General features: G+C 37.6%; 1 protein-coding gene across 1 annotated transcript in view; it reads right to left on the bottom strand.

Annotated features, from left to right (window-relative positions):
* LIN52 (lin-52 DREAM MuvB core complex component) overlaps nt 1-25,977 on the bottom strand; it is a 116,873-nt gene that overhangs the window by 86,209 nt on the left and 4,687 nt on the right. Inside the window, exons 2-5 of the mRNA XM_004010784.4 lie at nt 25,466-25,540; nt 24,260-24,297; nt 19,427-19,493; nt 16,848-16,931 (exon numbers count right to left, since the gene is read on the bottom strand). Coding sequence (XP_004010833.1) covers nt 16,848-16,931; nt 19,427-19,493; nt 24,260-24,297; nt 25,466-25,540 — 264 coding nt within the window. The remainder of the gene's footprint in view (nt 1-16,847; nt 16,932-19,426; nt 19,494-24,259; nt 24,298-25,465; nt 25,541-25,977) is intronic.

Here is a 25,977-nt window from a genome sequence, read left to right as displayed (position 1 = left end):
ATAGTGGGAACTAATGTAACTTTGCTCTGTATTTGCCAAGTCTCCCGTAATGTGTTATCATACTTTCATAATTTAAAAGACAAAAACTAAAAAAAAAAATACTAGTATTTTTCCTTCCAGTCATGTCTACACCCATGCTCTCAAAACAAGGAAAAAAACTGATGACTTTGTGTCCTGCAATTTTTCACTTGCATTTTCACTTGTAATTATCTTTACATATAATGAGCATTTTTCTGTCCTTAAATGCTCTTTATTGCTATAACATGATTTTTACTGGCGACATTGTCATCTACTATACAAATATAGAATACTATACAAATATAGAATACAGTATCTACTGTACTGGGTTATTCACTGCTAAACTTTAAATTCTTTGACTATGTACATCCCTTTACCTATCACACATTTTGTAGAACTATGCAGAATAGTACTTTGAAACAAACCTCAAAAAAATTAATTTAAGCCCTGCATGCTTACCTCTATCTTTCCCTTCCCCACCCCAAAGTCAGAAGAGAATGAAACACCACAAGCATTTTATGGTAAAATCCTCTTTGTGAGTAAAACCACTGCAGAGGCAATGTTGGGTTTATGAAATAACTCGACTAATGGATAAAAGATATGAATGCTTATAAGCCTTAAAGGTAATTTGAGGCTCTGTGTATCCTAATTTGTTAACCAAGGGAAAAATGAGAAATAATGGCATGTATTTTTCCCCATTATCATAATATATTTTTGAAAACAAAATACTTAAGGCTAAATTGACAATTTCTAATTATGAGGAATATCTCTGATCCCTTCAAAGTGGGATTTCTGGATTTTATACTGTATTACTACCTAAATAGGATGAAATGCTAATGACTATGGCGAGATGGTATGGTAATGCAGAAAACAAAGATAAGTTTCATTTGGTATTTGAAAAATGCAGATTACAATATTGCCCATAAAGTCCTTTTGAATCAAGTTTGCTAGCTTAATTTTTCACGTTAGAATAAGTTAAATTTATATTTTCTGCAATTTCTAGTGCTTGTAAATGGAGAGGGTCAAGAAACATGAAAAAGTTCATTATCACAAGTGAAGAAAAACAAACATTAACACAAGGTATTAATATTCTGCCCATAAAGTTAGCAATGATTTTAAAAAAATGATATTTGGTGTTAGCAAGGGGGTAAGGGTAGGAAATACTTTTCTGGAAGACAATTTTGGCAGTATGCTGCTGCTAAGTTGCTTTAGTCGTGTCCAACTCTGTGGGACCCCATAGACAGCAGCCCACCAGGCTCCCCCGTCCCTGGGATTCTCCAGGCAAGAACACTGGAGTGGGTTGCCATTTCCTTCTCCAATGCATGAAAGTGAAAAGTGAAAGTGAAGTCGCTCAGTCGTGTCTGACTCTTCGAGACCCCATGGACTGCAGCCTACCAGGCTTCTCCGCCCGTGGGACTTTCCAGTCAAGAGTACTTCCCTCTTAATTAGAGATCCCACAGTTCTCCAACTACATGTAAAATGCAATCTTCACTCACAGGAAGACTTAACCCTGATGCAGACACAATCAAAACTTTGCTATTAATTAATAGATGCATCAAATAATTTCCTGGGCTCCAAAATCACTGTGAATAGTGATTGCAGCCATGAAATTAAAAGATGCTTGCTCCTTGGAAGGAAAGTTATGACAAACCTAGACAGTGTATCAAAAAGCAGAGACATCACTTTGCTGACAAAGGTTCGTAGTCAAAGCTATGGTTCTTCCAGTAGTCATGTATAGATGTGAGAGCTCGACCACAAAGAAGGCTGAGTGCTAAAGAATGAAGGCTTTCGAACTGTGGTGTTGGAGAAGACTGTTGAGAGTCCCTTGGACCGCAAGGAGATCAAACCAGTCAATTCTAAACGAAATCAACCCTGAATATTCATTGGAAGGACTGATGCTAAAGCTGAAGCTCCAATACTTTGGCCACCTGACGCGAAGAGCTGACTCACTGGAAAAGACTGATGCTGGGAAAGATTGAAGATAAAAGGAAAAGGGGGCAGCAGAGGATGAAATGATTAGATAGCATCATCAATTCAATGGACATGAATCTGAGCAAACTCTGGGAGATAGTGAAGGACAGGGAAGTCTGACATGCTGCAAATCCATGGGTCTGCAAAGAGTCAGACACAACTTAGTGACTGAAAAACAACAACAACAAAATAGACGCATCAACATCAAATATTTTGGGCCAATTGCCATTATTCAAGTTTAAACTGTTGATATTTTTTTCCAGTTAACAAAGATTTGGATGTCTATCATATACAAAGAACATAACAGTTTCCTTCATAGCTCTAGGTAGCTAACCGAATGGAAAAGCACTACTATGCAAGAAAACTATGCAAAACTAATCTATTCAATTGAGAGGTGTAATGATCTGCCAAAGGTTATAGAGACCCCAAAAACCCATTCTGAAGTTATGGATGTCTTATTTCACACATGCATTTCCCTGAGAAAACAAATAACTAAAACATTACTTGTTACCTAAGTAATGTAACTAAACTAGGCGAAAGCATTGTTTTCATCCTATTAGTAACACTAACCTATACAAACAGCTTTTACTTATTTCTAAAACAATTAAGATGCCCATCTACTAAGTGAAAGTGAAAGTGAAGTCTCTCAGTCATGTCCAACTCTTTGCAACCCCATGGATTGTAGCCTACCAGGCTCCTCTGTCCATGGGATTTTCCAGGCAAGAGTACTGGAGTGGGTTGCCATTTCCATCTCCAGGGATCTTCCCAACCCAGGGTTTGAACTCAGGTCTCCTGCATTGCAGGCAGACACTTCACCCTCTGAGCTACCCGGGAAGCCCACCTACTAAGAAATAATACGTAAAAGAGGTGATTTTTTTAGTTTAACCAAATCTTTCTTCTCTTTCTGACTTCCCTGTCCTTAAGCAGGCTCAAAACATCATGGTAAACTCTAATTACAGTTTACTCCCCAAGATTCATCGAGACAGTTTACCCATCTAGTACTGAAAATGATATACCTGAAACATCTATTGTTGGTACGCTTCTTTCCATTAACACTGCCACTATTCATTCAAGCCCTCAATCGTTCTTGGTGGACTCACAGTCCTTGCTAGCTTCCAGCCTCCTGTCTCTACGATTACATTCTATCCTATGCATTTTGCCTCTTAAAGGTGCATGACTTCCCTACTCAGAAATCTTCACTGGTAGAATTTTTAATGAAGCAGAAAAATGCTTAAGATAGAAAGAATGGGAGGGGGAGCACAGACAAAAACTTAAAGCGTCTGTCTACAATGTGAGAGACCTGGGTTTGATCCCTGGGTTGGGAAGATTCCCTGGAGAAGGAATTGGCAACGCACTCCAGTACTCTTGCCTTGAAAATCCCATGGATGGAGGAGCTTGGTTCAGGCTACTATCCACAGGGTCGCAAAGAGTCGGACACAACTGAGTGACCTGACTTTCACTTGACTTTCATACATACAGTATAGCCTCAGTTATGTTAAAAAGCATGCCTGTGTATACATATGGGTCCAAGTAGAAATGTAAACTACACACACCCCTACACAAATAGAAAAGGGAGGGCCAGGACGAGGAAATACATCAACAGTGGCCATCTCTTACTGGTAAAGCTGTGGTTATCTTTACTTTCTTCTTTATCTTTACAGTAAACAAATTTGTGGCAAATGGTCTTTTAGTAAATAAAGTATCTCTACAAACCATCTATAACAAAAATTAGTTAACGTCACAGTCATTAAAATACATTTTAAAGAAATTTCACATGCTCTCCATTACCTATGAGTCTAATTCCTCATCCCTCAGCCCAGCTCCTATCTCCCTCCATTTAGTTCTTATGAGCCCTAATATAAACTGGTCTTCTTAAAGACCGTATTAAATCACTCACACTGTTCCTTAAGCATAACTGTTCTTTCAAACTCTGCTTGCTTTAGATATTCATTCCACCTGGAATATGGTCCGTTTCCATTTCCACATCAAAAACCTGTGTTCTTTAAAAAGTTTATCTTCAATGATCCAGAAATAGTAAATACTACCACACCCCTTTCCCTGATCCACAGCCGACCATACTAATGGACTTCTCTGAATCAAGACTCCTCAAAATTCTCAGCTCAACAGCCCTAGGAAATCCTCACTAATCAATCTGTGTTGACATACAATATGAAACTTATCTGCCATTTCTGTAGCAATCAAATGTAATTGCCACTTCTCCCCTATCCCCAGCGTTCTTAGTACTCTTACAGAGCTACCTCCTCTACCTTCCATTAAGAATCATTTACTTAACTGTCTTATCTCCATTTTCTACTAGATTTTAATCTACACAGGGCAGTAATTATGTCTTATTCATCTCCATATCCCCTACAGAGCCTTGTAGGAAGTAGGCACTCAAACAGTTGCTAAATTGAACACTTTCTTCTTTTGCTATTATCTCATCACTCAAAATGGCTAAGCACTTGAAAACTTTATTTTAAAACAAGCTATCCTTGAAAATCTAGGTTTATTTCATCAATTTTAGCTTACATTCCTACTTTAATAAGGCACTGTTTGATACCACTTGATAACCAGGAGAGTTGAAGGACAGAAGAAGACAATCTGAGATGAGAGAGCTGAAGCCATTTTGAGGGTCTTAGATCCAGGTATGGAAGTTACTGAATTAAATTACCACATTTTTGGTTTTTTTCTACCAATCTCCTTAATCAAAAGTAAAATGTTATTTCTGACAACAGGGAAACTGAGCATCAAAAATACACACTGCTTAAGAAAAGAATCTTTTTTTAAATACGGAGAGATGAAAAGGAAAAACAAAAAGCTAAAACTCAAGTAAGGCATCAACAAAGTTAGGAATCAACAAAGTTAGGCATCAACAAAGTTAGGCAAGTAGTCCAGTAAAGTCATAAGAATTTGTATCTCCATAAGAAACCCAGTTTATGAGATAAGGGTAGAGAAAAAGCCAGAAGTACAGTAAGACTCATGCTGCCATCTAGCGGTTAAAGGCTAGTGAAAAATCATTTTTCTCCTTAATCAATCAAGTACAATTAATTTAACTTTTAACTATTATAGATAGAAGTACAGGAATTATAAAGTAAGTTTGATATCAGGCCACAAAGAAGACCACCCAGGGTATAAGAATCCCAGTTATTCTCTCCCTGCCCTTCTTCATGGATTAAAATAAGAAATTATCAAAGGTAACAGTTCTTTTTCGATGATCCAATGGATGTCGGCAATTTGATTTCTGGTTCCTCTGCCTTTTCTAAATCCAGCTTGAACTTCTGGAAATTCACGGTTCACATACTGTTGAAGCCTGCCTTGGAGAATTTTGAGCATTACTTTGCTAGCATGTGAGATAAGTGCAAATGTGCAGTAGTTTGAACATTCCTCAAGAGATGGGAATACCAGACCACCTTACCAGCCTTCTGAGAAATCTGTATGCAGGTCAAGAAGCAACAGTTAGAACTGGACATGGCACAACAGACTGGTTCCAAATTGGGAAAGGAGTACGTCAAGGCTGTATATTGTCACCCTGCTTATTTAACTTATATGCAGAGTACATCAATCGAAATGTCGGGCTGGATGAAGCACAACCTGGAATCAAGATTCCCAGGAGAAATATCAATAACCTCAGATACGCAGATGACACCACCCTTACGGTAGAAAGTGAAGAACTGAAGAGCCTCTTGATGAAAGTGAAAGAGGAGAGTGAAAGAGCTGGCTTAAAACTCAATATTCAAAAAACTAAGATCGTGGCATCTGGTCCCATCACTTCATGGCAAATAGATGGGGAAACAATGGAAACAGTGACAGACTTTATTTTCTTGGGCTCCAAGATCACTGTGGATGGTGACTGCAGCCATGCAATTAAAAGACGCTTGCTCCTTGGGAGAAAAGCTATGACAAACCTGCTGCTACTGCTAAGTCGCTTCAGTCGTGTCTGACTCTGCGACCCCATAGACGGCAGCCCGCCAGGCTCCCCGTCCCTGGGATTCTCCAGGCAAGAACACTGAAATGGGTTGCCATTTCCTTCTCCAATGCATGCAAGTGAAAAGTGAAAGTGAAGTCGCTCAGTTGTGTTCGACTGTTAGAGACCCCATGGACTATGGCCCACCAGGCTCCTCCATCCATGGGATTTTCCAGGCAAGAGTGCTGGAGTGGGGTGCCATTGTCTTCTCCGATGACAAACCTAGGCAGTATATTAAAAAGCAGAGACGTTACTTTGCCAGCAAAGGTCCATCTAGTCAAAGCTATGGTTTTTCCAGTAGTCATGTATGGATGTGAGTGTTGGATAGCACCAAAGAATTGATGCTTTTGAACTGTGGTGTTGGAGAAGACTCTTGAGAGTCCCTTGGACTACAAGGAAAACAAACCAGTCCATCCTAAGGGAGATTAGTCCTGAATATTCATTGGAAGGACTGATGCTGAAGCTGAAATTCCAATACTTTGGCCACCTGATGTGAAGAGCTGACTCATCTGAAAAGACCCTGAGGCTGGGAAAGATTGAAGGCGGGAGGAAAAGGGGACGACAGAGGATGAGATCGTTGGATGGCATCACCGACTCAATGGATAGGAGTTTGGATAAACTCTAGGAGTTGGTGATGGACAGGGAGGCCTGGTGTGCTGTGGTCCATGGGGTTGGAAAGAGTCTGACACAACTGAGCAAATGAACTGAACTTTGTGTGTGAAGTCACTTCAGTCATGTTCAACCCTTTGTGACCCTATGGACTGCGTGTGTCTGTGTGTGTGTGTCTGTGTGTGTGTGTGTGTATATGAAGTCGCTTCAGTCATGTTTGACTCTCTGCGACCCTATGGACTGTAGTCTGCTTGTGCACAAACCTGTGTGTGTATGTGCATGTGTGTGTGTATGCGTGTGTGTTAAGTTGCCTCAGTCATGTTCGATTCTTTGAGACCCTAAGGACTGTAGTCTGCCCCCGGGGTTCCTCTGTCCATGGAATTCTCCAGGTAAGAATACTAGAGTGGATTCCCATGCCCTTCTCCATCCACCAAAAAACGTTGCATCATCGATTTCCCTGGCAGTCCAGTGGTTAGGGCTCTGTGCTTCCACTGCATGGGGCACAGATGTGATCCCTGATTGGGGAACTAGGATCCCATATCCCACAATGCATGGTCAAAAAATAAAGAAAAGAAAGAAAGAAAAGCTGCACCAAATAATCTGTAGTGCAAAAACAACTTCATCAGTGCAGACTACCAGAATGAAGTACCAGGTTTGAATGGGGAAGTCTCAATCTTATTTTACCATAAATGTTACTTTTAAAACTGGTAACTGATTAAATTTAGCCTAAGCACAGTCCTGGATTTAGAAAAGGCAGAAGGAATTTCAAAAAAAATCTACTTCTGCTTCACTGACTATGCTAAAGCCTTTGACTGTGTGGATCACAACAAACTGTGGAATATTCTTAATGAGATGGGAATACCAGACCACATTACTTTCCTCCTGAGAAACCTGTACACAGGACAAGAAGCAACAGTTAAAACTGGACATGGAACAACAGACTGGTTCAAAATTGGCAAAGGAGTATGTCAAGGCTATATATTGTCACTCTGCTTATTTAACTTATATGCAGAGTACATCATGTGAAATGCTGGGCTGGATGAATCACAAGCTGGAATCAAGACTGCCGGGAGAAATATCAACAACCTCAGATATGCAGATGACACTACTTTTAATGGTAGAAAGTGAAGAGGAACTAAAGAGCCTCTTGATGAAGGTGAAAGAGGAGAGTCAAAAAGCTGGCTTAAAACTCAATATTCAAAAAATGAAGATCATGGCATCCAGTCCTATCACTTTGTGGCAAATAGATGGGGAAAACGTGGAAACTGTCAGATTTCATTTTCTTTGCCTCCAAGATCAATGCAGATGGTGATTGCAGCCATGAAATTAAAAGACACTTGCTCCTTGGAAGAAAAGCTATGACAAACCTAGACAGTGTATTAAAAAGCAGAGACATTACTTTGCCAACAAAGGTCCATATAGTCAAAGCTATGGTTTTTCCAGTAGTCATGTATGGATGTCAGAGTTGGACTATAAAGAAGGCTGGGTGTCGAAGAATTGATGCTTTTGAACTGTGGTGCTGGAGAACACTCTTGAGAGTCCCTTGGATGACAAGGAGAGCAAACCAGTCAATCCTAAAGGAAATCAACCTTAAATAATCATTGGAAGGACTGGTGATGAAGCTGAAGCTCCAATACCTTAGCCACAAGATGCAAAGAGTTGACTCATTGGAAAAGACCCTGATGCTGGGAAAGACTGAGGACAAGAAGAGAAGTGAGTGACACAGGATGAGATGGTTCAATGGCATCACTGACTCAGTGACATGAGTTTGAGCAAACTCCAGGAGATAGTGAAGGGCAGGGAAGCCTGGTGTGCTGCAGTTCATGAGTTGGACACAACTTAGCGATTGAACAACAACAAGAATCCTTCCTGAAATAGCTAAATGAACATACAGGATTAGCAGAAGCAACTACTTGTAGTAAAATAAGCTAAATTTCTTAAAGCTTTTTAGACAGTAATATACTCAATGTGGTCTTCTTTACTTAACAATTTTTTAGCCAGTCTTTCCTGTATAGTACAAGGTAATTTCAAACCAGTACAAGTAAATGAATATAAATCAAACTGAGATTTCTATTATATGGTTTATGGTGAAGTGTAATTAAGAACAAATGCATCAAATTCAACCTCTTCATGATAAAAACACTCAATAAACTAAGAATAAAAGATAATATCCTCAGGCAATTCCCCAGTGGTCTAATGCTTAGGACTCTATGATTCTCCCAAGGGCCTGGGTTCAATCGCTGCTTGGGGAACTAAGATCCTACAAGCTGAATGGTATGCCCTCTCCAGCACCCTGCCTCCCAAAAAAGATAACATCCTCAAACTGACGAAGGGCATGTACAAAAAACCCAATATCATACTTAATGTTTTCTCCCTAAGATCAAGAGGAAGACAAGGATGTCCATTCTTGCCACTTCTATTCAACACCATAGTGGAATTTCTAGCTAGGGCAATTAGATAAAAATGAAATAAGAAGAAAGAAAAGGAAAGAAAGGAAAGAAAAGGAAGGAATGAAAAAAGAGAGAAAGAAAAGACATCCAGATTGGAAATGAAGAAGTAAAATATCTCTATTTGCATATGACAATTACTTAGAAAATCTTAAGTAATCTACTAAAATACAATTAGAAATAATAATTAAGTTCAGTAAACTTGCAGGATATAATATCAATATACAAAAATTGATTGTATTTCTCTACAGTAGCAATGTGCAAACTGAAAATGAAATTAGAAAAACAATTCCATTTATAATAGCATCAAAAATTTAAAACACTTAGGAATTAATTTTAACAAATGAAACACAAAACTTATACTTTGCAAACTACAAAATACTGTTCAAAGAAATGGAAGGAGACTTGAATAAACAGAAAGATATACCACATTCATGAATGACCTTAATTTCATTAAGATGGGAATACTCTCCCTGAAACTGATCTACAGATTCAATGCAATTCCTACTCAAATGTCATCTTACCTTGTTGCAACAACTGACAAGTTAACATTCCTATGGAAATTTGTGAGACCCAGAACATAAGAAAAAAAAAAGAGAAAAATCTTGAAACAGAAAAACAAAGTTGGAAAACTCACAAATCCAAATTTCAAAACTTATTACAAAGTTACAGTAATCAAAACAGTGAGGTACTGCTGTAAGCATAGATATACAAGTCAGTAGAATAGAACTGAGAGTCCAGAAGTAAAACTTCATGGTTATGGTCAATTGATTTTTTACAAAAATGCCAATACAATTCAGTGGGAAAGGATAGTCTTTTCAACAAATGGTGCTGAAACAACTGGATATCCATACTCAAAAGAATTAATTTGCATCCCTACCCTCATACCATATATAAAAAATTAACTTAAAATGGATCAAATACCTAACTATAAGAGCTAAAGAATAAAACTCTTAGAAGAAAACACAGGTTATAAATCTTTATAATTAGGCAATAGTTTCTTAGGTATGACATCAAAACACAATCAACCAAAGAAATAACTGATAAATTGGACTTCATTAAAATTAAATTTGTGTCTCAAAAAATATCATAAGAAAGAAGATAACTCACAACTGTAAGAAAACCCTCTACAAATTACATATCAAAAAAGCAACCTGTTTCTAGAATACATAAAGAACTCTTAAAACTCAATAATTTTTTTAAAAAAATTCAATTTTTAACTGGGCAAAGGACCTGAATACAGTTCTCTAAAAAAGACATACAACAAGTCAATAGGTACATGAAAATATGCTCAACATCACTAGTTATTAGGAAAAATGCAAATCCAAACCACAGTGAAATATCACTCTCCATAATACATCCACTAGGACAGATTTTGTAATAATTTTTAAAAAATAAATAGTAAATATTGGCAAGGTGTTGAGAAATTGTAACATTCATACCCTACTGATGGGAATGTAAAATGGTGCAGCCAGTAAGGAAAATATTCTGACAGTTCCTCAAAAGATTAGATATAGAGTTACCATATGACCCAGAAATTCCATTCCTAGTCATAAACTAAAGAGGATGAAAACATATGTCCACATAAAAACTAGTACATGAACGTTCACAGCAGCATTATTCATACTAGCCAAATAAAGGAAATAACCCAAGTGTCCACTAACTAGTGGATAAATATAATGTAAATAACTAGTAGATAAATACACTTAAACAGTGGAATATTACTCAATTCCAAAAAGAAATGAAGTCATGATACATGCTACAACACAGATGAACATTGAAAATACTATGATAAGTGAAAGAAACCAGTCACAAAAGACACATAATATGATTTCATTTATATGACATGTCTACATGAGATATTCATAGAGACAGGAAGTATACTAGTAGTGGCCTAGGCCTATGGAGTTTAGCGGAAAATGAGGAGTGCCTGCTAACGAGTATAGGATTTCTTTGAGGGGTGACGAAAATGTTTTAAAATTGATTGTGGTAATGGCTGCACATCTCTGAAAATACTAAAAATCACTGAATTGTACACTATAAATAAGTGAATTGTAGGGTATGTGAGTTACATCTCAGTAAAGCTGTCATTGGACTTCCCCGGTGGCTCAGACGGTAAAGCGTCTGCCTACAATGCGGAAGACCTGGGTTCAATCCCTGGGACAGGAAGATCCTCTGGAGAAGGCAATGGCAACCCACTCCAGTACTCTTGCCTGGAAAATCTCATGGATGGAGGAGCCTGGTAGGCTGCCATAGTCCATGGGGTTGTAAAGAGTCAGACACGACTGAGCGACTTCACTCACTCACTCAAAGCTGTCATAAAAAAAGAAAAAGGAAGAAATGAATCAGAACTCCAAGCTTTAGCTCTAGTTTCAAATGGCATGATCTGCTGCTTTCCCAATCTTCACATTCCATTTAAAATTATTTTGAATATCACCGGCAAGCAGGTCATCCACATAATTACTAAAATGTTTGCAGCCTTCAAAGACAGGGGTAAAAATTTTTTTATAGGACAAAAACTGTTGAGAATCAATATTCAATAAGATTTATGACAGTTCAATGGGTCTGAGGAATAAAATAAGAGATGTGCTGCTGCAACTTACATGACTAAATCATGACCACTGCCCAGGTCATAATAACGCTGGAGTAGGGGTCAGATAGAAGGAAAAATCAAACCATTATCAACAAGCTTCACACTCTATTTACTATGTGTGGTTGATCATCCACTGTCATAAAAGAAAAATTTCAGACATTATGAGATCTTCAAATGTTACTATTCATCATTAAAACACAAACTATCCAGGAAAAGAACAATTTCCAGAAGCTCCACATTTTCATTTTTAAGTGAATGGGTTTCATTAAAAAAAAAATCTGTTCATTTCGTCGAAAGGCATCAAGAAGTTGCATCATTCAGTCATCCAATCAGCAAATACATACCGCACAGCTACCATATGGCAGGTACTCTGTGGGTTACGAAGACAGCTCCAAAATATGATTCTTACCTTCAAGAGCTACAATTAATCTAAGAGATAAGACACAAACCAAAAGTCTCCCAGAATGGTAAAAGTGACAAAAAATGAAACAAATGAACTGCTCTAGGAGCTATCTCGGAGGTCAGAAAAGTGAGTTTACTTTCTAGATCAAGTTTGAAAAGGAAAGGCTGATGAAAGAGGTAGATTCTGGCTAAATAATGAAGGACAAATAAAATTCCTATATTAGAAATAGGTCAAGGAGGGCTTCCTGAGAAAAGGAGCAACATGAATCAAATTAAGAAGATGGGGAAGTGTCCCAGGAAGAGAATTTCCAATGCAGATGATGCATGGTATTCTGTATGGGAGCAGTAAGAAGGCTAGACATTAGGCTCAGCCCAGAGTAAGGGGATTTTGAAAGCCATGTTAAGGAATCTGAATTTTATTGTATGGGTAATGAAATACTACTAATGACTTAAGAGTAAAGGACAAACAGAAAGCAAACACTACTTTAGAAAAATTAACCTCATATTGGTAAACAAGATGGACTGATATGAGGTAGCTGAGACACAAGGAGGGCAGTTAGAAGGTGACTACAATAGTTTTGGTAAGACAAGGACACAGAACTCAGACAGAAGTAACAGAAATGGAATTCTTCATACATTAAAGGTAGTTTTTTATAATTCTATATATTTCATGGGAATTTCACGTAAATTAACTGCCCATATAAAGTCTGAGGGCCCCAATCATGAAAAGCTATAAATACCTATAGAAAACATTATTGCATTCTAAAACCTGCACACCAAAAGGGTTATCTGAGATATAATCATGTGCTAAATCAAGAGGCAGGGTTGATCTTCCAAAAGATACAATCTAGTCACTATTAGCCCTAGAAGGCTCACATTTTTTCTATACTAACACTTAACAATGCTCCAGGGAAGTGACAATCATGTTTTGAGGACAAATTTTTTTTGCGTTTTTTTTCTTTTCATCATCTTTATCAGTTACAGATATTTGCATGAAAACAGGATCAGGGTCCTTGGGGATTCATCAGTTCGTACTGCTTATTTTTCATCCATGTCATCCTCTCAATTAATGCAGGAAGGAGGATTGAGATATCGAAACACCAGATTAGGGTGTCAAGTAAATGTCAACCCCTAGAGTAGATGAATAATCTGTAAGGACAAAAAGGATCTTGTTTTTATGCAAATACCCTATACACAATAAAACAAAGAGGTTATAGCCAAGAAATCCACTACATATCAATGTGATTCTTACCAATTCTAAATCAAAAAACTATTTTCTGCATGTCAACTAATTATTATGATCAGGGAAAATGACAATCAGTAGCAAAGCACTGCTACAGAAATTGAAAGAAAGCTGTATTTTGAACTAGAAAATAATTTTGAGAAATCTCAGCTGTGCTCATAGAACTCATCTGGCAGAAACAAGCATTTCTACTGCAGAATTTTGGTTCCCTGCTTAAGGTCACTGAGTTAGGTGACTTCAAACCCCTACCTCCAAAAGCCTTAAGTTTTAGAAATATAAATAATTAATAATAATGATGATCTTAGCCGTGTGGAATAAAAACTGAAACAAACCATACCAAGTTTCTGTTTTTGTGCAAAGACATTAAAATACATTTACTGATGCTCAGAGAACCAACTCATTATCCTAAACTGATAAAGAATCATTTATCCAGTAAGAACAGCATTCAAGGTAATAAATAATGAAGAGTTGGTTAAGATAAAGTTCTTCACAGAAAAATCCTAGCTAATAAGAAGGAATGATAGAATTAGTATAATACCATTTCACAGCCTATAATAAAATAGTGAATCTAGGCAGTTTTCAATGGCTGTTAAAACTCTGGTTGTAAGGCTGATAGAGAATTTTATGAGTAACAGATCAGGCAAACAATACCTTTATCAATGAATTAATCTTAACATCACAAAGAGAGACAAGCAGACAGGATGTACCCTTCTGAAGGATGTGTACAACACCATTTATGAAATATTCTTGTCAAAATAAAAATAAAAATCAATCCTGTATCTGTATGAGCTTCTAAATGTAATTACTGGGAAATAAAAAGGGATAGATGGACATATTAACCACTACCACAGGGATAAAAGCAACAAAATCCAGAGTGGGGAAAATTCCACAGAAAAAGTAACAATAATAAATGGCAAAGGAAAATAATAGGGAGGTGGAACTATGCCAGATTAAAAGAAACTTAAAGTGAAAGTGAAGTCGCTCAGTCATGTCCGACTCTTTGGGACCCCATGGACTGTAGCCTACCAGGCTCCTCCCTCCATGGGATTCTCCTGGCAAGAGTACTGGAGTGGGTTGCTATTTCCTTCTCCAGGGGATCTTCCCGACCTAGGGATCGAACCACGGTCTCCCACATTCCAGGCAGACACTTTAACCTCTGAGCCACCAGGGAAGCTTAAGAGACTTATTAATCAAATATAGTACCTTACTTAAATCCTGATTCAAACCAACCAACTATATAAAGACAATTACGAGTGAACCAGGGAAATATGAATTCTGATTGGCTATCTGATATTAAATAAGTCTGTTAAAATTCTTTAGGCATAATTAATGGAATCACAATTATACTTAAGAAAAAAAAGGAAAGAAAGTCCTTGTCTTTTGGACTCACATATGAAGTTATTTAGTAGTGAGACAATACGATGCCTGAGATTTGCTTTAATTATGTAGGTTGGCAGAGGCTGAAACAGATTGGCCAGATGCTAACTATAAAACCAAATCATCAGTATATAAGGTCAATATTCTACTTTCTCTCTTTTGGTATATGTTTGAAATTTTTCATAATAAAAAGTAGAGAAAAAACTACTTCATTATCTTTCTCAGCAGGAAGATAGGAAAAGAAAAACTAATCAGAGGGAATATAGTAATTTCATCTACAACTAACTAGAGACAACACTGTTGATAAATACATTCAGTAATATAGCATCTTTCTGATATAATAAAGTTTTGAAAAAATTTTATTCCATAAGAAAAACTGACATAGATAAAGCGATCACTGTGATCATTACAGCATGTATTATCCAGAGCTAGAAACAGAATCAAGTTCTACACTGTATAAGTCTCGCATTTATGAATTTAATAATCATGGGGTTTTCATTATAAACCCTTGAGGTCTATGACATACATGGTAAAGAGTAATTCTGCCAAGACAAGCTTCAATCATGAGAAATAAATGACTAGTATACAGAGGAGTCAGGCACATCGCAGACCACCTAGCAACCATGTCTCAGAGCAGCCTGTGGCTCTCTGCTCCTTGATCCATGAAGTGATTTTAAAATGTTTTCTTGGGAAACAAACATCAACTGCTAATGATAGTAATGGAAATAAAGAAAACAAAAACAGGACTAAGGAAGTGCTATTAGTCAAAAATTGGTAGTTTTAAATTAAATTTTAAAGTGAAATGTTGAATTGGTCGTAAAATCAATGATGTGGACAAATCCACTGCATGTTCTATAAACAAGAGAAACAATTTGTTAAACTGCTGTTGGGAATTATATTAATCAGTACAAAACAGTTTTGAAGAAAGTTATAAGCTATAGTAGTCTCTCAAAATTGTGCATTTATCAAGGTCTCAGGAAGTACCTACCCAATGAGAATGAAGTTCTAACACTCTACGTTGAGTATTTCTTTCAATTACAAAGTGAAAATCTACAATTCCTTTTCTAGTTTTATAATAAACAGAGTATGGAAAGAAATATAGTTAAAAATCATTTTAAACTGAAAGACTGGAGAGCAGACAGCAATACAGAATTTTAAAAGCATTTCTCGTACTGGCAGATTACATTTTTGGTGTGTTACAATACCCTTCCTTTGGGGAAGCAATCCTCCTCAAATGCATTCTACATGATCTGAGTCAGACTTAGGGTTCTAACCTGCATGTGCATCCCGCCCCCAGGCTGGCCCATCTCAGTGCTCTATGCTACTTGGCTAAAGGACTGGTTCCAGGAAAGGTATGTAAGCCAAGATGGAATAGTCAGAGGCCTCCCAAGGACCTTTTCTGGGCAATTTTCAGAAAACATCTTCTTCCTTTTGGGATTACAAGATTTAAAGACATATAAACTGGAGCTCCTATTGGTCACCTGCCTGAGTGCAAGGTCAAAGAATAATAATGCATGAGTGAAGCAGAACTCTGAAATGTAAAACAAAAGCAAGAACAAGAGCACATTCCTAAGACATCACTAAGCATCATGAATCTGGGGAGGGATGGACTGGGAGTTTGGGGTTAGCAGATGCAAACTATTACATTTAGAATGGATAAACAAGGTCCTATTATATAGCACACGGGACTATATTGAACATCCTGTGATAAACCATAATGAAAAAGAATATAAAAGAGAATGTATATAACTGAGTCACTTTGCTGTACAGCAGAAATTAACACAACACTGTAAATCAACTCTACGTCAATAAAAAGTCAGTCAGTAAGAGTCAAGGATCAAGATATGCTCAAAACTATTTCTACTCCTAGAATTTTGATGTATGTGAATAAAATCCTTTTGCTTAAGCTAGTTTGATTTGACATTCTATCACTTAAAACTCAAAGAGTTTCCAATATACTTTCACTGTACAGAGAAAAATAACTTGCAACCTAGTAAACTCAGTAATTATTCCAGCACACTCTATCGTAAAAGGCTTACTTCATGGATTACAGTGGCTTCTTACCTTTCAGTTCAGTTCAGTTCAGTCGCTCAGTCATGTCTGACTCTTTGCGACCCCATGAATCACTTTAGAACACCTAACAAAGATACTTCCTGAATTATGCCCGAACGCATCATGAAATACACAGCATGGCCCCTAAATAAATGTGATCTGGGTACTCACACTCATCCAGCCCCAACTGATAGGCCAGGTTTTGAAGGCCTCGTACCTTCTCCATCAGGTTAGCTGTGGTGAGGCTCCCCAGTTCTGAAACAGAATCATTCATTTGAATACCATTTCTCTCCTTCTTTCTAGTAACAACTCACATGGGTTGCAAACCCTTGCTATAAAAGTTTTCAAACTTAATTACTATTGAGTAAATAGAAAATGGATCCATATCTCTTCTTATGCAATAACTCACTCTAAACACACAGACATACAAATCAGTGAATTTTTCCACCACTGCAAATGCCTCATGAACTTACCCACTTAACAAGAAGAGAGTTAGCATAAATACAATAGCAATTACGTGTTTTATCCTGAGGATCCTTTTATAACATTCGCTTTGCTATCATACAAAATGAATACACTACTAAAATATGGAACCTTGTGATTGGACACAGCATTGAGAAAGCCTACAGACAGATCTTTGACTTGCAGTATGGACACCATCTCCACCATCATTCACAAGTCCTCACTGGTCCAGCTGGTACCTCCCAGGTGAAAAGAAGGTAAGTGTGAAAGTCACTCAGTCATGTCCGACTCTTTGCAACTCTATGGACTATACAGTTCATGGAATTGGCCAGGCCAGAATACTGGAGTGGGTAGCTGTTCCCAACCTAGGTAGATCTTCCCAACACAGGGATTGAACCCAGGTTTCCCACATTACAGGCAGATTCTTTACTTGCTGACCACCAGGGAAGCCCAAGAATATAGGAGTGGGTAACCTATCCCTTCTCCAGGGGATATTCCCAACGTACCCAGGAATAGAACCGGGATCTCCTACATTGCAGTCGGATTCTTCACCAGCTGAGCTACCAGGGAAGCCCTTCCCAGGTGCATAGTGATAAAGAATCTGCCAGCCAGTACTGGAGACCCAGGAGAGGTGTGTTCAATCCCTAGGTCAGGAAGATCCTCTGGAGTAGAAAATGGCAACCTGCTCCAATATTCTTGACTGGAAAATTCCATTGACAGAGGAGCCTGGCAGGCTACAGTTCACGGGGTCTCAAAGAGTTATACATGACTGAGCACACATACACAATATTTCAATTAACAATAAAATAGCAATAAAACACTAAATAAAATAGCGATAAAAAGTAAATAAGAGTCAAGGATCAAGATATGCTCAAAGCTATTTCTACTCCTAGAATTTTTATTTATGTGAATAATACCCTTTTGCTTAAGCTAGTTTGATTTGACATTCTATCACTTAAATCTCTTAACAGTTTCCAATACACTTGCACTGTACAGAGAAAAATAACTCATAACCTAGTAAACTCAGTAATTATTCCAGCACACTCTATCATAAAAGGCATACTTTGTTTAGAAAAAAAAAGACTAAATATTAATCCAAACTTTTCCTTCAAATCAAATGCCTATAAAAATTGTTAAAGTTTACCAGAAAAGAAGACAGTAGACTTAAAAGTAAAAACTTACTTCCCAAGATTTTCATTTAAATAGCACCCAATTACTTTTAGGTTTAAGACATAGGTCAATTTGCATAAAACATAATACTCTGATCCTTTACTAAAACTTTGAGGTTTCCTTAGAAAATACATGCTGATGGAATATTATATAAATGTCTGTTTGGAACATTAAAGCAATGAACCTGAGATGCCCTTGAGACTTAATTTTCCCCTGGCTGGAGGAGGGGATCTGCTTTTAAGTATTTCACGCAGAACAATGAATTACTTCTGAGATCAAATAGAGGTGTTATTTTCTGCAACTTATCATGCCACAATTATTATCTATATCTGGCATAAGTAGACTTTCTCGATCTGTTCAGCTGCTTAAATAGCTTAAGAATCCTGGATTTTCTACCTTAACTTCAGTCTATTACTTCACCACCATCATGAATCTTACCACTAGAAGGACGATAAAAAATTAAATAAAGAAGGGCAAAATCAAGGAAAATTAATGTTTTTTAATTTAAATTTCTACTTTGGGTTGAGTTCCAAGTCATTTATCAAATATTCACTACTTACAGTATTCTTTGTTGGAGAAATTGATGAGACAGAAAGAACTAAAAGACAGAGTCTTAACCCACTCCGGGGTTGTCAATTAATAGTACTGGCAACAATAGATGGCAGTAAATCCTAAATAAGCCACTTGAGTTATAGCAGTAACAGACTAGTCTTAAAAAGATCAGAGTTTAAATTTTAACTCTTTCTAATAAAACTTGGTTTAAGTTAACCTCTGAAACTTAGATATCATACTTAACTCAAAGAACCTTTATGAGAATTAGAATGAGAAAATTTACATGAGAGCTTTTGTTTAACTCTGAGCATCATACAAAATAAAGTCAATATTATAGGAACTTAGCAGCAGCAGCAATCATTATGATTGAGTCTTGAATTGGTAAGATTTCTACACATGAAAAAGTAGAGAAGGGCATTTAGATATGAAAAACATGCGTATGATGGCTAAATAGGCAATTTGAAGCCAAGAATACTTATAAGGGAATAGTGAGAGAAAAACTGTTAAGGTGGTACGTGGAGGAACAAATACCAAGCCAAAAGTTAAAGGTCACCAGCACTGCTTACCTTTCAACATGTCGATGTCATCACGTTCTATTTCAGCCATCCATTTGGGTGGAGAGCTAGTAATAGGCTGTCAGAAAATAATACATCCATTCAGACAAATGCAAAGTATGAAGAGACCCTATTCTTCTTTCTTATAAGAGCTTTTCACATAGCTGTCTGACTCTAACTCCATGGCCTATAGCCTACCAACCAGGCTCCTCTGTCCATGGAATAATCCAGGCAAGAATACTGGAGTGGATAGCTGTTCCCTTCTCCAGGGGAGCTTCTCAACCCAGGGATCAAACCTGGGTCTTCCACATTGCAGGCCGATTCATTACCACCTGAGCCACCAGGGAAACCCTTGAAAACACTGGAAAATTGTAATTTCAAATACCTAGACTTCTCCAGGTTCAGATATGGCCTACAGAGAACCCTTACAAAACAATACTCTTCAATCTTTAAAAGCTGGTTTTAAAGAAATGATCTTAGAAAATTAGGTCTGACTACTGTTACTGCTATATGTATAACAGATTGGTATAGTCGTGAAAGAAACTACTGGAAATTCACGACTAGTGAAAGCCTCTAACTGAACTGTTTGAAACAATAATCAGGAAGTAACATTTGCTGACAGAGAAGATTTTCAAAGAAAAACAAAGAATGAGAAAATCTTCAATCTGAAGAAGAGAATACTGGAATACTCATCACTTAAAATTTCATTTTATTGTAAATGTTATAGAGAACTTTAGAATTTTAAGTTTCTTCTCATTCCTGATAATGAACTTACAAAATATGAAAGAGAGCTCATTCTTAGAACTGCTTTGGCATACCAGCCTTCAATCCAGGCTACACATGAGAACCAGCTGTGTAACTTTAAAAATATAAAATAACTAGGCCATAACCCAGATGCACTGATTCAGAATATCAGAGTGTAGGAGGGTCCAGTGGGAAGAACTGAGCAAGGGCATTACGTATTTATTTTTTAAAAGCTCCACAGTTGGTATATGAACAATTCTGATGAGATTTCCCTTCAACTTTGAGCCCTTTTCCTTTTCCTTTTCTTAAACTGAAGTATAACTGACACATACCATTATATTAGTTTTGGGTGTACAGCATAAAAACTCAGTATTTGTGCATATTGGGAAATGACTGCCACAAGAAGTCTAGTTGACATTCATCACCATATATGGCTACAAAAGTTTTTTTCTTGTAATAGGTGAGCTACCAGGGAAGCCCTAAGATCTCTTAGCAACTTTCAAACAGGCAATACAGTATTATTAACTACAGTTATATTACTAACTGTAGTCACCATGCCGTATATTCTATCTCCAGGACTCATTTATGCTTTTCTTTTTCAAAAAATTCACTTTTACTTGGTACTATGTGATAAGTAAAACACTTTACATGCATCATGTCATTTACTTTCCAAATAAACCCTATGAAAAAAGTATTATTACCCTCCTCATTTCACAAATTAAAAAAACAACAGATGTTTAGGAAGATTATAAATCACTCGCCTCAAGTCATAGAGCTACTGGAACCATGATTCAAAACCCATGAAGTCTGAGTTCCAAAACCACTACTCTACCTTCCCTTGAAGGTTTTAGGTCAAATTCACTACTTTTACCCCTAGTAGGGAATCAGAATATTCCAGGAGATCTTAACCTGAGGCCCTGGGATGGCCCTGAACCCATAGAAACAAAACTCAATACGTATGTCCATACTTCTAGGGAAAAGGTATAGATATTTCATCAGATTTTCAAAATACACCATGCTCTAATAAAAGTTTTAAAAACCACTTATTTATGTTTACAACTCAAAGTAGTTAGTTGTAACAAATATAATTAACTAAAAATTCAGTATGAATGAGAATTTACGAAAACTAAATCAAATCTATTTAATCTACTAGACAAAAGCTGATCTAATACTAGCTACTGTGTATTGCTTATTAGTTCTTGGTACTATGCAAAGCATTTTACATCCATCATGCCATTTTATACTAAGAAGCCTATGAGATAGTATTAGATAAGAAAACTAAGGCTGAAAGATGTTAGGAAGCTTGCTCAGGTCACAGATAGTGAAATAATAGATTCAAGATTCAAATCCAAGTGTATCTGCCTTTAAAACCCTATGCTATCCTTCACCCCATGCTCAGGCCTTCCTGGATGTTAAAGTCACACACTCTAGCTTTCATACAACCCTACCTTCTGGAAAAATAGAAGCTACAAAAAGGTCCCTTTGAACAAATATGTTCATGTTACCTGAAAGCCACAGACCTTAATGTTTAACTCAGTATCTTTAACCCTAAGTTAACCTTTAACCTAATGAGTAGAGAATGTAAAGCATATGGTAAGGTACTAAGAGAGTTAATTACAAATCCCTAATCTGTTAATAGAAACAGCATGAGCTTTGGAATCAGACAGATCTCTGCTCAAATCCTAGCCTGTCACTCACTAGGACTTGGGCAAGTAACTTAAATTCTAAGCTTCTCTGCTAGTCAGTCCTTCTAACTTTGGGCACAAACGCTTCTGCTGCTGCTGCTGCTAAGTTGCTTCAGTCATGTCCAACTCTGTGCGACCCCATAGACGGCAGCCCACCAGGCTCCCCGTCCCTGGGATTCGCCAGGCAAGAACACTGGAGTGGGTCGCCATTTCCTTCTCCAATGCATGAAAGTGAAAAGTGAAAGTGAAGTCGCTCAGTCGTGTCTGACTCTTCGTGACCCCATGGACTGCAGCCTACCAGGCTCCTCCATCCATGGGATTTTCCAGGCAAGAGTACTGGAGTGGGTTGCCATTGCCTTCTCCGACAAACGCTTCTAAGTATGTATAATAAGAATGGATGCTAGTAAGTAGACTTACGGGTTGAAAGCCTGGTTTTGCCATTTATAGCCTATAATCTTGGGTAAACTGCTTAACATCTTTGTGCCTATTTGTCTGTAAAATATGGATAATAATAGTACCTATACGTCATATGGGTTTGTTTGTTTGTTTGTTTCCTGGCCACATCACACAGCTTGCAGGATATTAGTTTCCCAACCAGGGATTGAATCTAGGGCCAGGACCGTGAAAGCACTGAGTCCTAACAACTGGACTGCCAGGGAAATCCCCCTCATATGGTTTCAGTTCAGTATAGTTCAGTCCACTCACTCGGTCGTGTCCAACTCTTTGCGACCCCATGAATCGCAGCATGCCAGGCCTCCCTGTCCATCATCAACTCCCGGAATTCACTCAGACTCACATCCACTTAGTCGGTGATGCCATCCAACCATCTCATCCTCTGTCGTCCCCTTTTCCTCCTGCCCTCAATCCCTCCAAACATCAGAGTCTTTTCCAATGAGTCAACTCTTCGCATGAGGTGGCCAAAGTACTGGAGTTTCAGCTTTAGCATCATTCCTTTTCCAAATGAACTTTTCCAAAGTTCATTTTCCAAAGAACACCCAGGGCTGATCTCCTTTAGAATGGACTGGTTGGATCTCCTTGCAGTCCAAGGGACTCTCAAGAGTATTTTCCAGCACCACAGTTCAAAACCATCAATTCTTCGGTGCTCAGCTTTCTTCACAGTCCAACTCTTGCATCCATACATGACCACTGGAAAAACCATAGCCTTGACTAGACGGATCTTTGTTGGCAAAGTAATGTCTCTGCTTTTCAATATGCTATCTAGGTTGGTCATAACTTTTCTTCCAAGGAGTAAGCGTCTTTTAATTTCACGGCTGTAGTCACCATCTGCAGTGATTTTGGAGCCCCCCAAAATAAAGTCTGACACTGTTTCTACTGTTTCCCCATCGATTTCCCATGAAGTGATGGGACCAGATGCCATGATCTTCATTTTCTGAATGTTGAGCTTTAAGCCAACTTTTTCACTCTCCTCTTTCACTCTCATCAAGAGGCTTTTTAGTTCCTCTTCACTTTCTGCCCATAAGGGTGGTGTCATCTGCATATCTGAGGTTATTGGTATTTCTCCCGGCAATCTTGATTCCAGCTTGTGCTTCTTCCAGCCCAGCGTTTCTCATGATGTACTCTGCACAGAAGTTAAATAAGTAGGGTGACAATATACAGCCTTGACGTACTCCTTTTCCTATTTGGAACCAGTCTGTTGTTCCATGTCCAGTTGTAACTGTTGCTTCCTGACCTGCATATAGGTTTCTCATATGGTTTGGTAAAGACTAAACAATGTACGTAAAGTGCTTAGAACAGTGCCTGGCATATGGTACGCACCATGTACATGCTAGCTAACATCATAACCATCCTATCTTCCTGGTTGTGGGAATACGTACGAGAACATATCTAGAGCATCCAGCACAATGGCTGCTGCCCCAGGAAATGGAAAAACTGTAGCTCTAATGAACATCTTTCTTCAGTTTCCGATGAGCCACTGAGAAACTTCAAAATCCTTCAAGGAGGTATAAGTTAAAGTCATAATGCATCACATAAACAAAAGAGAAACACTTCAAAATCATAGTTTGGGCCAAAAGAATATTGGCGCTACATTAAATATTTCAATTGCTTTTTTTTTTTTTAGTATTTGTTTATTTTTTTTTCTTTATGAGTATTAACATTTTATTTTATTTTATTTTTTTAAATTTTAAAATCTTTAATTCTTACATGCATTCCCAATTGCTTTACCTTAAAATCTTTTAAGCTGAGAGAAGAGGCAAATAGCCAAAGGTCAAAATATCAAAATAGAGCATTAACATCATTAACATGATGATGATATAAACAGACTTTCAGGGTTGCAGTTACAAAATACTATGAAGGCAATAACATTATTCTTGACAATAAAGAAATTAAAAGATACTTGAGATTTTACCCAGAAGCAAAAAATTGGAAAAACTTCATTATGTGAGATATTACTTACACTTTTGAAGGAAGCTGCAAATTCAGCAACACCTGGTACTAAAAAGAAAAAACAGAACATTAATCATTCAATATTGGCTACTATGTAAGGAAATGGGCACTTCCATACACAGTCATCCTCTTTCATGTGCACAAAGATATACATTGTGAAATCATTTATACTATCAAAACTTGTATATTATTAGGTTTTCAAATAGGGTATGAGTTCATAAGCTATAGTAAATCTAGACAATAAAATTTAAAAATGAAGTAAATCTATACCTATCAACATGGGAAGATCCACTGATAAATTACTAGGCATTAAATTAAGTTAAGCTGTAGATCACTAATACAGCTCAGTTCAGTTTAGTTCAGTCGCTCAGTCGTGTCTGACTCTTTGCGACCCATGAATTGCAGCACGCCCGGCCTCCCTGTCCATCACCAACTCCCAGAGTTCACTTAGACTCATGTCCATTGAGTCTGTGATGCCATCCAGCCATCTCATCCTCTGTCGTCCCCTTCTCCTCCTGCCCCCAATCCCTCCCAGCATCAGAGTCTTTTCCAATGAGTCAAATTTTCGCATGAGGTGGCCAAAGCACTAGAGTTTCAGCTTTAGCATCATTCCTTCCAAAGAACACCCAGGACTGATCTGCTATACAACCGCATAACAAAACAAAGCAAAAAAAAACTCTATATACTTTAAAATATTTATTTGCTTACTTGTGTAAGCATTAAAAAAAAATACACAATTTCTGTACTGAACTACAACAGCAGTTAACTTTATCAGCACTTAAAGGACGCAAGGAATTACTTGATACATTTCACACTGTCTGAGTTATTACAGATATAGCTTTTAAAAATAATTCTTTTGAGTGGGAGGTGGGAGGGGGGTTCATGTTTGGGAACTCATGTACACCGGTGGTAGATTCATGTCAATGTATGGCAAAACCAATACAGTACTGTAAAGTAAAATACAGTAAAAATAAAAATTAAAATAAATAAATAAATAATTCTTTTTTAAAGGTTCTCTATCATTTTCTGAGTCACACTGTGCTCTGAAAGAACTGAACTACTAAACAGCTATTCTTACCACCAGACCACAGAATTCAGTCTTTTCCTCTGAAATAAAATTTTAATCATTACAGTTAAATGATAACTCTTCAAAAATGTTCCTCAAAGTAGCACTGGTTTTCCCATTGATTTTGATATCAAGAAACCAAAAACTTACATTGTTCTGGCCAAAGGTCTGGTGAAGCCCTGTCAAGTTTTTCAAAACTTAGCAAAGATGCTTCTAGATCTGCCCCTAGAACAAAACACCCAGATAAGCCAAGAAGGAACAAAACACATTATTTTACATGTTATGACATATCAATCTCAAAGAACATAAACTGGAACACTCACTCACCTGGAAGTCTAGAGATTTGAGTTCTATGATTACTGATGCTACTGTGCCATGATGTTACACAAACAAATGATTTCCTTACTCTCCCCGTCTTTAAAAACGGAAACAATATTTTAGTAGGGTGTTGGGAAAAATGAATGTTCAAAACCACCTGTATCTTTACTCGTGTGTGTGTGTGTGAGTGTCTGTGTGTGTATTAAGTCGTTCAGTTGTGTCCGACTCTTTGTGACGCTATGGACTGTAGCCCCCTCAGGCTCCTCTGTCCGAGGAACTCTCCAGACAAGAATACTGGAGTGGGTTGCCATTCCCTATTCCAGGGAATCTTCCAGACCCAGGGT

Source organism: Ovis aries, chromosome 7, assembly GCF_016772045.2.
Source record: "Ovis aries strain OAR_USU_Benz2616 breed Rambouillet chromosome 7, ARS-UI_Ramb_v3.0, whole genome shotgun sequence".
In the NCBI taxonomy this organism is placed as follows: Eukaryota; Metazoa; Chordata; class Mammalia; order Artiodactyla; family Bovidae; genus Ovis; species Ovis aries.
The sequence above is the reverse complement of the archived record's forward strand: the minus strand, read 5'-3'. Positions and strand labels throughout refer to the sequence as shown.